Source organism: Littorina saxatilis, linkage group LG5 (assembly GCF_037325665.1).
Source record: "Littorina saxatilis isolate snail1 linkage group LG5, US_GU_Lsax_2.0, whole genome shotgun sequence".
NCBI lineage: Eukaryota > Metazoa > Mollusca > Gastropoda > Littorinimorpha > Littorinidae > Littorina > Littorina saxatilis.
The window spans coordinates 39,344,577-39,357,998 of NC_090249.1; the positions used below are offsets into that span (position 1 = coordinate 39,344,577).

At 40.5% G+C, this 13,422-nt stretch overlaps 1 protein-coding gene across 1 annotated transcript in view; it reads left to right on the plus strand.

The window, feature by feature from the left end:
• LOC138967097 (uncharacterized) overlaps positions 1-13,422 on the plus strand; it is a 128,278-nt gene that overhangs the window by 67,806 nt on the left and 47,050 nt on the right. The window contains exons 29-33 of the mRNA XM_070339577.1: positions 837-894; positions 1,640-1,672; positions 9,213-9,306; positions 10,508-10,561; positions 13,148-13,306. Of these exons, the coding sequence (XP_070195678.1) occupies positions 837-894; positions 1,640-1,672; positions 9,213-9,306; positions 10,508-10,561; positions 13,148-13,306 (398 nt within the window). The remainder of the gene's footprint in view (positions 1-836; positions 895-1,639; positions 1,673-9,212; positions 9,307-10,507; positions 10,562-13,147; positions 13,307-13,422) is intronic.

Genomic DNA, 13,422 nt, shown 5'->3' on the forward strand with positions numbered 1-13,422 from the left:
GTTCGGCGCTTCGCGCCTTCGCTGATAAGATACAAAAAAAAAAAAAAAAGAACTTTGCACCCCCCCCCCTTTCAAAACCCAGATCCGCCCCTGGCTCAAATGTGGTTTTGATTCACCCTTTAATCAATCCTGGTTGTTTTCACATAAATATGTCATCTTTTTACCTTGCCTTACTGTTATTGCTTGCATTTGCATTTAATTTACTTATGAATTGCTGTGATTTTGTGTCTTTAAAAACTGTTAATTTGATCAATTGGTTTTAATTTCAAATTAAGACATGGGAATATAAGCTTAGGCAGGTACAGATAAATTCTTGCTCGATGAAAACTGCGATCACAGTACTCTCTATCGGACCCTATGATCGATGGCTTATTTGTATCAAAAGTTTAGAATCTGAAAAATACTTGTGAAGTATGTCGAGTCACGGTGTATTAAGAATTTTGTGAAATTGGAATAATTTCTGTGAGATAATTGATTGCAGAAAGTTATAATGGTAATGTATTTCATCAAGCCAAAAATGTCTTTGCAGAAGATTATTTGCTAGCGTGGCACGTGCATGGGGGCATGTGTATTTGTCACACTAGCTAGTGTACATGTGCACGTGTCTCCAATGTGTGCGCATGCAGGACTTGAGCATTCTTTTCACAGGTTATGTTTCTGTCAGACTTAGGTTTCACGTCAAAACAAAGTAATGAAAATTAAGTTCTAATGAATAAGAAATATTCCCATGACAGAGCTCAGATATTTGAAAATGTTACCGTTTGCAGTGTAGACTGTGTCAGTGGAATTTTGGCTTTTCTAAAATGTTAAATGTGTTGTGTTTGTATGTTGTGCAGTCATCCAGAAGAGCAGCTGTTGCAGGAGATTCATCGTACTATGCCACTCTCCCCATTGGTAAGTGTACACTTTAATGTTCTGTTTGTGCCTCTGAACCGTGCAACTGTCTACTGATGTATCTGAGCCTTTTTTTGTGCAGCCTTGACAATACTAGCTCATACATGTAATGTCTTCGGGTGAATTAAGCTTAATTACATACTTTGGGCAAGAAGAGTACAAATGACATTTGTAACCAAGCGTACTGAACACTTGAAAAGGCAAAGCTAGTCAACGGGTGAGTGAGTATGGGCTAATTTAAAAGCCCGGCGGGGCATACAAATCTGTGGTGTGATTCCAAGGTGATAAAAGCATACCAGGATCAAGTCATCAGTTAGACCTAATCACAAACAGCTCTCTAAAATCGATTGGTGTCTCACTGGAAGCAATTGAACATTTCAGCTATAAATAGATGAGTGCTCAAAGCTGGCAGACAACTCTGCAGAGAAACTGCTGTTACAAAGAGGGACAGTACTTCGTCACCTTGTGATACAAGTATCATTCTATTAATTAATATACATGAGCACCATCCAAATCAATTTCGTTTAACTGCATATCATGTGAAAAGTTCACTTTTACTTTTACAAAGATCGGCATGGCATATATTCGAGAATGAAAGAGTTTATGGTGTAAGTGGATAAGCAATGAAGCTAATATGCCATATTTGTTGGGATGGTATAAAAGTTTATGGCAGAAGTTGGAGAGGAGCAGATGGTTTTCAGATCTCAGGCTAAACTGTTCTTGATGGCGTTGACGTTCATTGCAGGCAAAGATGGTCAAAAAGGAAGAGTAATTCTTGGTAATGTCCTAGTTGTCTTTAACGTCATCATAGCTTCACAGTTAGATTTTCACATTCACAAGAATTAGTTCACCTTTATAGTTTTCTTTTAGGGAGGTTGCATGGGGAGTATTTAGTACTGTTATTGTGTCTAGTTTTATTTGTAGCCTCTTTATGGGTGGTACTAATAGTAGTGCATGGATGGAAACAGTACTGCTTATTTTTTAATTCGTTTATATATTTTTTTAAAGAAATTACTTGATGATTTATGAAAATTAGAATGGGTAATTTAAGAAGAACATTTTTGGGACAGGCAAATTCAATCTTCTGTCTGAGGCTTTTTATCTTTAGTGTAGTTGTTCTGGTTATTATATTATTATAAAATGCGCATGGAAGGGTCACTGCTTCCTATGTTCAAGGACCAAATTACCCTGTGAATAAATGAAAAATTCTATTAATTATAAGTCATCCATGTAGGCAAAGTTTTTAGCTGGAACGGATCAATTTCTTCATGAAGAAAGAGCTGAGTTACCTTACTATTGGAAAAAACCTAATGCACTTAAATTTAAAAAGTTGTTTGCTACTGTCATGAATCGATATTCTGAAGCGCGAACCTGTCAAGAATAGAATAGGCAACCGAGACTACTCGCGCATTACACGACGTAGCCAAGTGACGTATTCATATGACGTATCCAAGTGTACTGACGTAAACTAAAATCGTTTCACGAGAGGGTCGTTTTCCGCAAGTCCATGGAGCGAAGAACGCTTGGAGGAAAAGCCGTTTCCCTGTCTTTGAAGGAACCCACGGTCCAATTGATTCATTCATCTTCCTCTTCCTCATGTTGCCGAAATTGTGGAGAGAGATGTAACCAGACTACTTCTGCTATTAACTTGATGATGGTGTCTTGAGAAGAAGAGTGATGACTCAAACCAGGAGCGCGGTCTTCAAGACTAGTCAAGTGCTGCACGTCATCTCGAGTACCTTTTCAATGACATCGAGCTAAGTCAAAACTTCATAAACATTATGTGTATTCCTTTTGTTTTGATGTCCTCCAAGGGAAGATTATGAAGAACGTTTGCAGCAGCGGAGTCACGTTAGATTACCGTGACAGAATTGAAATCCAGCAGCAATAGACATGTGATCAGAGTGTGCTGAGATGCAAGTAACATGACCTAGCTTGAACAGTGTGTAATACATTTAGTACAATACTGATATTTAGCAAAAATATAGACTAACCTGATTAATGTGTGCTGCATTGCAAGAATTTTATTAACACTATCCATGTATTAAATTATGTAAACCAATGTTGACCTTTCTCCGCTACTTCGAGAGCATGGGAAAGAGTGAAGGAAAGTAAAGTCCAGGCAGTACCTGTTTCTTTAGCTAATACGAAAAGGCGGCGTGTTTTCCTTCCATAAACTTCCTTTGGAAGGCGCACGCAGAAAGAAACAGGCTGACGAAAACTGACCTGTGACATATGGGGGCTTCGTCCGGGATTTTGTAACTCGTAATTTCAATTTGGCTTCCCCAAACAAATTTTCTTCAAACAAATTCCCTATTCGTTTTTCGTTTGTGTGTTCGTCCGTTCATGTTCATCATCGTATAAATCAACTTTTGTATTTATTCATGTTTATAGTTAGTTCATCATTTAACGATAACAGAGTCTGACGTGTGTGCTTCAGCACACGGGAATAATCCAAATGAAGAGTGACGCAAGGCTTTGACGTCACTATAATAATTCACGTAAAGCACTAATGTTATAGTAGTTTAGTTCCCCCTATTTGGCTGTGCTAAACAAAAGGCTATAACAGAAGACAGTGGACTAACACCCTGTCAGGCCATCCTGTGTCCCTTAGTCGACAAAATTATAATATTGTTGGTCGCCGTGGGAGGTTGGTGGGCGAATTGGGTTATATACGAGGGATAGCACTCATCTTCGTCCAGAAGGACCGTGGAAGTGAAGTTGATTCTGCAGACAGTCACACTTCACAACGCCAAGAGTAAGGGTTAGGAAAATTAGATTATTGTCTATACAGCAGTAGATAATTGAAGAATCTTATTTCGACTTACTGTGCGATAGAATCGAGTTGATATTAATATAGGCGAAAGGTCCACGTTGATGGAGCGCCGATGAGATATTAAAATGAAGTTCACTCGATAGAACGGTATATTGTTTGGCATATACCAGAAGAACCATAAATTCTAGTGTTAGGTATCCGTGGTTGTAAAAGGATATTAGAATGGTTCAGAGAAATCGTGTCATTGGGACACGTAACGTTTACTGAGGTAACGTTGAACGTTCATGAATTCAAGTAGCAAAGTGAGCTTCACTAAAGTAACACTTCATTCTATAGTGGGGGAGTTTTCTCTCTCTAGTAAATAGTGTGTGAAAAGCAGTTTAGTCAAATCGGTTTTTCAACCGAGCATCACGTATTTGCAGTTTGATTCAGTGAATATCTGTGTGTGAGTTAACGTAAAGGATATGCAAACATCCAAACACCCGAGTACTAGGGCGCATATAGCAAAAATGAACGCTGACCCGCAGAACCAGAATACGGCCGAGGCCGTAGTTTCAGATGTTGAAGGTGGTGACACATATGTCAACACCCAAGGAGAATCGAGCGATAATGATTCTCAGACGTTAGGCGCGCGTGTAACGACTTATGTATCCGCTGCGAGTAATGAACGTGCAGGTCCGATCCACCCTGAAAAATCCGGATTAGAGTGGACTCGCGAACTTTTGGCGATAGGACGAGAGTTAGGACTCGAAGGCAAAGACTTGCGTGAGTTTGTAGCTGAAGAACGCGCACGAGAGGAACGAGAAGCTCACGAACGCGAACGTGAACGTGAAGAACGCGCACGAGAGGAACGTGAACGCGAACGTGAACGTGAAGAACGCGCACGAGAGGAACGTGAACGTGAACGTGAAGTTCTCGAACGCGCACGTGAACGAGAAGCCGATCGCGCGTTTCAGCTAGAACAGTTGAGGATACAAACGGAAGCACGCCGAGACAACGCCAACAATAACGCGTCGAGGCGTCGTGGGGATGACGACTTTATCCCAAAAATCCCTTTTCTTGATGACAAAGACGACATCGAGAGTTGGTTTGCACAATTTGAACATTATGCAACCGACTGTCATCTCGACGACGAACGCAAAGCTACGAGAATGGTGTATTTCCTGAAAGGAAAGGCGAGAACCATTTATGCAAAACTCAGTTTCGAAGACGCGCGCAACTACAACACTTTGAAGAATGCGTTGTATGATGGATTTCAACTGACAGCAGATCAATATCGGAAGAAATTCCGTCAGCTGAAGCGAAACCCATCTGACACGTACAAAGAACATGTCACCAAACTTGAGCGCATCCTCGATAAATGGATCGAGTTAGCCAAGTGCGATGAACATGTGGCAGATCTGAAGGATCTAGTTCTCAGAGAACAATTAGAGAACACCTTCCCTGCCGAAGTGATGTTGCACGTACTTGATCGGAAACCGAAGTCTGCGAAAGAAATGGGCGAAATTGCCACGGAGTACGAACAATCACGTTCGAACATCAGGCCACGGCAATCTCACCAAAACCATTCTAGCGGCAGCGCGTTTTCGAACACAAAAAGTTCGAATGTCGTCAGAAGTGACGCGAAAGAGAAAGCGTCACAGAAAGAACATAAATACGTGAGCGATGATGAAAAGCAAAGACTGAAAGCCACAGGCTGTTGTTTTTTTTGCAGAGGCAAAGGACACACGTCACGATTTTGTCCCAATAAGGGAGAAGGCGCTCACGCAGTTCATGTTCGAAATGAATTTGATGAACAAGAAATCCCCGTACATCTTGACAAGCTGTGCAAGTCGTGCGAAAAGAAGGATTTCAAAGAGGAAGTGTTCATCAAATTAGACGGCCGAATCGTAAAAGCATTACGCGATTCCGGGTGCTCAGGTATTATGGTCAGTGCCGACCTTATACCTGAAGAAAGGTACTTGGCAAAGAAAAAAGAAACTACGCTCGCAGAGAAGAAAACACGGAAATTGTGTCCCACGGCTGTGGCCCACATTGACTGTCCGTATTTTGATGCCAAAACCGAAGTGGTCATACTCGATGATCCCATTTATCCTGTCCTCATAGGTAAATGGTATGGTGTAGGCCAGAACAAGAGGAAGACCCCTTTGTTTCCAGTACGTGACCCGAGTTGGTATCAAGGTGAGACCAACGCGGCGGTCAGTACACGGAAGCAAGAGAAGAGAAAAAAAAAACGGAATGAGAAACCTGTGCCGGGAACTAGTCATGATGACAGAAATACACACAAGATGTATTCCCCGCAAGATCTCAAGAAGGCTCAGAATGATGATGAAACACTGGCAAAAGTACGCCAAATGGCTGTTTCAGGAGAATCATTCCACGGTGTGAAATATGTATACAAGAAAGAAATCTTGTACAGGACAACCCTCGACAAAACCGGGAATGAATCTAGTAAAGTCGTTGTTCCCAAAGAAATGAGAAGCAAAGTGCTTTCTTTTGGGCACGACCACCCGATGACAGGTCATCTCGGGCAGAAGAAAACCACTGATAGAATCAGGTGTGAGTTCTGGTGGCCAGGTTTGGTCGGAGACATAAAACGTTACTGTCTCTCGTGTGACACATGCCAAATAACAGCGCCAAAAGGCAGAACCAAGAAAGCACCTCAAGACAGTCTGGGGTTCTCACCCTTTGAAATGCGGTATGGCAAGACCATCAGAGGTCCCATGCAGGTTCTGCGTCGTGCATGGACTGATGAATCGGTCGAAGGTGAACAGAAGACGTCAGCAGAATACGTTGTCGACCTCAGAAACAGAATTGACGAAAAAAAAAGAAGAAGCAGAAGAACACATCGCCGTAGTCATCGAGGAAGATGATACGATGAACGATGATATCTTCCGAATAGACACTCAGAAGATGATTCCTCTGCTGGAAACTACTCGTACAGAAGATGTCACAAGCGTGAACTTCTGTAAAGAATTGAGTAGAGAAAGAACAAAAGAGGCGAAAGCGATCTGTAGTGCATTCTCCAAGAATCTGACTGATGTACCGATTACTACCAACTTGGAGAAGTGCAGAATCGAACTTACAGAGAAGAAACCTGTGTTTGTTCGACCGAGACTCGTACCTCATGCGATGGTGAAAACGGTCGAAGACGAGATCGACGAGATGTTGAAGCTCGGGGTCATTGAACCGGCAAACTCACCGTACAATGCTCCAATCGTTTTTGTGAAGAAGAAAGGAGGTAAGAAATACCGGGTTGTGACAACCATGGAGCAGATTATTTAAGTCGCGCTTCATATAGTGACTAAATTTGGGAAATTCATTCTCAAGAAAGGGGCTGTCATGAATCGATATTATGAAGCGCGAACCTGTCAAGAATAGAATAGGCAACCGAGACTACTCGCGCATTACACGACGTAGCCAAGTGACGTATTCATATGACGTATCCAAGTGTACTGACGTAAACTAAAATCGTTTCACGAGAGGGTCGTTTTCCGCAAGTCCATGGAGCGAAGAACGCTTGGAGGAAAAGCCGTTCCCCTGTCTTTGAAGGAACCCACGGTCCAATTGATTCATTCATCTTCCTCTTCCTCATGTTGCCGAAATTGTGGAGAGAGATGTAACCAGACTACTACTGCTATTAACTTGATGATGGTGTCTTGAGAAGAAGAGTGATGACTCAAACCAGGAGCGCGGTCTTCAAGACTAGTCAAGTGCTGCACGTCATCTCGAGTACCTTTTCAATGACATCGAGCTAAGTCAAAACTTCATAAACATTATGTGTATTCCTTTTGTTTTGATGTCCTCCAAGGGAAGATTATGAAGAACGTTTGCAGCAGCGGAGTCACGTTAGATTACCGTGACAGAATTGAAATCCAGCAGCAATAGACATGTGATCAGAGTGTGCTGAGATGCAAGTAACATGACCTAGCTTGAACAGTGTGTAATACATTTAGTACAATACTGATATTTAGCAAAAATATAGACTAACCTGATTAATGTGTGCTGCATTGCAAGAATTTTATTAACACTATCCATGTATTAAATTATGTAAACCAATGTTGACCTTTCTCCGCTACTTCGAGAGCATGGGAAAGAGTGAAGGAAAGTAAAGTCCAGGCAGTACCTGTTTCTTTAGCTAATACGAAAAGGCGGCGTGTTTTCCTTCCATAAACTTCCTTTGGAAGGCGCACGCAGAAAGAAACAGGCTGACGAAAACTGACCTGTGACAGCTACTAAGAAAAAGAAATTGCTAAAGAATATTTTGGACTTTATTAATAGAATTTGTAACAGTTTTTCATAATTTTTCTTTTCTTTTTTTAATTTTTTTCATTTTTTTTTATTTTACTATATTAGCATATATCATGATTGTATTGATTGTATTTATTGTTCAAAATGCCCCCATGGGTTATGGACTAATAAACTTGAACTTGAACTTGTTACTTTCACCTGGAAGCAGATTAGTTGACTTTACACTTTTTTTAAAACTTTTTATTCAGTAGTAGTCGTAATATTCATTTGCATGTTCAGGTTTGTGAGAGTGACACGAATATTGTACTGGGAGTGTGTGTGTAGACACGTGATACTGGGAAGTTTGGACTGTAACATGTGTGTATTGTGAGACTGTACATTTCTTTATTCAAAGATAACTCTTTGCATAACCAAGTAGAGTAAAATTTCTGTCAGCTTTTGACAGAATTAATTTGAAACATCTTCTTCTTCTTCTTCGTTCATGGGCTTTAGACTCCCACGTTCACTCATGTTTTTAGCACAAGTGGATTTTTATGTGTATGACCGTTTTTACCCCGCCATTCAGGCAGCATACGCCGATTTGAAACATCAAAATGCATCCTTTGTTTCCTTGAGTATGTGTTTGTGTACCCTAAATTTGTAAATTCCTTTACTATCTGTTCATCTAGCAAATGATGGAGATAGTCATGGAAACTGCCCCCATTTAAGACCCCCCACCCCCCTTCTTTTCTGTGTGTATGTGAATTATAAGATTTTGTTCATTACTTCTACAAAGTTACCTCCATTTTAAAACAACCTTCTTTTTATGACCTTTTTTTTTTCTTTTTTTTTCGTTCATGGGCTGAAACTCCCACGGCTTTTACATGTATGACCGTTTTTACCCTGCCATTTAGGCAGCCATACGCCGCTTTCAGAGGAAGCATGCTGGGTATTTTCGTGTTTCTTAGTTAACCCACCGAACTCTGACATGGATTACAGGATCTTTTTCGTGCGCACTTGGTCTTGTGCTTGCGTGTACACACGGGGGTGTTCGGACACCGAGGAGAGTGCACACAAAGTTGACTCTGAGAAATAAATCTCTCGCCAAACGTGGGGACGAACTCACGCTGACAGCGGCCAACTGGATAGAAATCCAGCGCGCTACCGACTGAGCTACATCCCCGCCCTTTTAAGACCTGATTTTCTCATCAGTTTTAGAAGTTGTAAAAGGGGGGTAAGAATCCACTGTTTGCATTGAGTGAGACGAGAACTTTGCTCATCCATATTGTGCAACATAATATTGTGCGTGCAGGGCAACAGACGCAGAATGAGAAGCAGAGGCAGAAGGAGCAGTACCGCGACGATCTCCAAAAACAGATGCAGGAGGCTGCTGAGGGCAGGAGGAGGTAACTTATCTTCTTTTTGATAAAATGTTTCTGATTCTGCTAGTTTGCAGGGAATTCATATACGATGAATTTGACAACTTAGTGCTAGCAATCATCATACGTATAGTGGCTAGTTCCTTGACAGGATTTGAAGACGTATCAAATCAATGTTACATTTTATTCAAGTTCGGAGAAATTTAAACCAATTACATTGTTGCCTTAGACAGACATGATTTTGTGCAAATTAGGTAAGTGATTAGCAGTTTTCCTACGGAGATTTATTTTTTTGACTCCGACTATTAAGTGCCAAAAAGTGCACACAAAAAGCGGACAAATGGGGGTGCGAAACAAACCAGCTGTTTACATGAAGGAAACCAGCATTTTCACAGTGAAAATAGTGTAAAGAATCATGACCAACCCTTTTGAGAATTAATCTTTCGTGACTTTTTGTTTTTTGTTGAGGAACTTCAGATTTAATGTAATCCTGTGCGAAGAATTGAATGAAAATATTACAACAAACTCTCTCTTGGACGTAACTCAGACTTGACAAAAATTCAATCCTTAAAATTATTAGTCCCAGTGTTTCAGAAAATCTTGCCAATTTCATCTTCACTCTCAGATCGAGGTTGTTGTATATAACATTACACACCTCACATTTGAATACTGTTGATTTGTATTGCTAAAACTTAATAGTTTGACGTTTCTCTATAGAAGACGTGGTGAACATCTTAAAAATACTTTGGTTTCCCTGTCTGAATTAACTGTTGTGGTTTGGTTCCTGTGTGCGTTCTTTGTTGAACTGAGTGCCACATTCTTCTACTAAAGACATCATGGTCTTTCTGTGGTATTACAAATCTTGATGATTTTCTTTCAGTTTTGGGTGCATCATCTCAAATTGTAACTTGAAACTAATTATTTCATTGTCTGTGTCTTTCATTGACCAACATGTCCCTCCAAAACTTTTTCTTCTAAACTATTGGAACAAAAATGTGGACACATTACTTTAAATTGGTCATTCTGTGCGTGAGCATCTTTTGGCACTAGAGTTAAATGAAAGACAGCAAATCTTTTGGCACTTGAGTTACATGTCTTCAGGCTTCTTTTTTTTTTATTTTTTATTTTTACAGTGTTATGATTTCATGCTTGTCATGGCAAATATCATACTCTCATATATAGATACTTTGACAACTTTAGTGTGCATGAAATAATTCATATCCTTCAGAGAGAGGCGATCAAACATGGATGACAACCCTACAGGAAATGGATTTGGCATTGGGTAATTTTTTCCCGCCACTCCTCAAGTGTTCTTGGTGTCATTTTATCCCTCTGGGTGTGATTTGGTTGGCTGTGCCTGGGTTTTCTTGGTGCTTATACACTGTGCTTCTTGGTGTTTGTGTATAGTCTATATTATTTGTATATTTTCTGGGTCTTATTCTGCTGTTTTGTTTGTACAATATGAATATGTTAATATATCCTGGGTTTTGGTGTCCTAGATGTCAGTTTTTGTGTTTGCGCCAGTCAAAAACAAACTGCCATTAGGAATTATATAAAGCTTAAAAAAGCATGCCAAACATCAAAACAGTCACACCCACACACTCTCACCATTCTGAACAATCACCCTTACAACCAAAAGTGCAAACAAAATTGATTGCGGTTCAGTCCTCGTAAAGTGAAATAATATTCAAATATGTAATTTTAAAAGACAGCAAGTTATATTAAAATAATGAATATTAACCAATTGTTATCATTGTACAGAAGAAAAACGTTGATGCAAACATTCAGTGACTTATAAAAAAAGTTTGTTGATAAAAAAAAATGTGGGTAAGGGGAATACTCTTTTTGACCTACCTTTTTGGCTCAAAACAGGAGAGGTGGAAAATAATTGCAGAAACAAAAACCTGACCTCTCTCTTTGCTCAAATCTTGAACAAAGGTGATGCCCAGCCCTGCGCATGCACGCCTTTGCATCCCTGGCCAGGCAGACATGCGCAGCTAAGACTCCCTTGCAGATAATGAGACTGGCGTCGTGCACACACAACTTTCTTCGCCTTTTCTGCGCTATGCGAAAAAGTCCTCTTTTAAAATAAAAATATTACACTTTGGGTTTATTTCACAGGATGTATGTACTATCTATCTATATATATATATATACGACTTGTGTCTGTGTGTGTGTGTGTGTGTGTGTGTGTGTGTGTGTCCGCGATGCACGGCCAAAGTTCTCGATGGATCTCTTTCAAATTTGGTGGCCATATTCAGGTACACCCCGGACACAACCTGGTTGATTAGATATTTCAACACGTGCTCTCATGCGCGCTGAACCGATTTTGGTTTTTCTCTGGATCCATTCCCAGTAACTCTTTCTTATCTTCTCCAGTGTTTTCAGCGTTTATCTCCCTTCCTTCGTGTGGCGTCAATCCATATTCCCGTTTCTATTTTTAGAAGGTCACTGTCGACAACGCTCAATCCATATTCCCGTTATATTATTTTTACTCTTCTCCAGTGTTTTGCGCGTTTATCTCCCTTCCTTCGTGCGGTGGGCCGGCAAAGCCGGGTCCCCGGCGCAGCCGTGTATTAGGCTCGACTTCTTCCTGGCGAAGCCGTACCCGGCTTCGCGGGTATTCATCTAGTATTGAGATGTATTTACAGTTTTTATACAATCTATCAAAAATGTTATCATTTTGATCTTCTTCTTCTCGTTCGCTCCTTCTATACGTCCACTCCTGTGGCATGCACGATCTCTACTTGCTCTTTTTGTTCATACTTTGTATTGAATGTTTCCATAACGTTATTGTCAGACTGATTGACAGAGTCACATGCACCTCTGGCTAAGTTGTCGCTTTCCTTTCTTGTGTTGTTTGCTTGTATTTAAGTATAGGTGTGTGACTTTTCTGTGTTAATTAATGCCCCTGTAAGTTTTAGAATGTTCATAAATCAAAGCAACTGCATGTTTTCTACTTTTTAGGCTATATCTCAAAAAGCGACACATGGTGTACGTCAGACATATAATGACATATTCATTTGTATAATAATATAACAGTCAGTATAGTCAACTTTAGTGTTTTAAATGGCATGATCTGTGTCACTGCATATCCAACTCTCTCTCTCTCTCTCTCTCTCTCTCTCTCTCTCTCTCTCTCTCTCTCTCTCTCTCTCTCTCTCTCTCTCTCTCTCTCTCTCTCTCTCTCTCTCTCTCTCTCTCTCTCTCTCTCTCTCTCTGAATTTTATGCGTGACTATAATTTATAACTGTGCAGATACTATTGCTGTTATTTTAACCACTATTGTAAGGGGCTACAGTGGCCTTAGACAATTAAAGATTTGTTCTTGTTCTCTCTCTCTCTCTCTCTCTCTCTCTCTCTCTCTCTCTCTCTCTCTCTCTCTCTCTCTCTCTCTCTCTCTCTCTCTCTCTCTCTCTCTCTCTCTCTCTCTCTCTCTCTCTCTCTCTCTCTCTCAGTTAAGTTTGATGTCCGTAATAAGAGCAAATTTATCATATATAAGACTGAATCATTGATCGACTATGGTGATCAGAGTTTTATATTACTTGTTAAACAATTTTCACTAATTAAGTTGCTCAATAAAAAAAAAGAGTGTGCTATCAGTCTGTGTGTTTGAGTGATCATTTCAGGTTTTACATTTTTTTAATTTTTATTATAGCGTTGAATGTAATAGAGATGGAAATGATGATAGACTACGATCAGTTTGAAAGCGCCTTAAACCTCCTTCTAGACGATCATGCTGACCGTAAAATTTTATATTTTTTATTATAGCGTTCAAGGTAATAGAGATGGAAATAATGATAGACCTGTTTGAAAGCTTCTTGACCACCTTCTAGACAAGCATACTGACCTATGTGCATGATTTTCAGAGAAAAGCAGTTGGACATGCAGGTGGATTACTCAGGCTTCGGAGACTCAGAGGAGAGCAACGTGCAGAGGCGGGCTCAGGCCTCCAAACCTCGCCAACCACATGTGCAGGCCTACCGCGAAAAGATTATTGGCAGCCTGGAAAAACTGGATGATATCAGGTACAGTGGAACACAACCCCCCTCCCCCCCACATCCCCCCCCCCCCTTCCTTTTAAGACCCCTCAATTTAAGATGTACCGGCCCTCCCCTTTAAGAGCCTTTTTTTCTAAGACTTT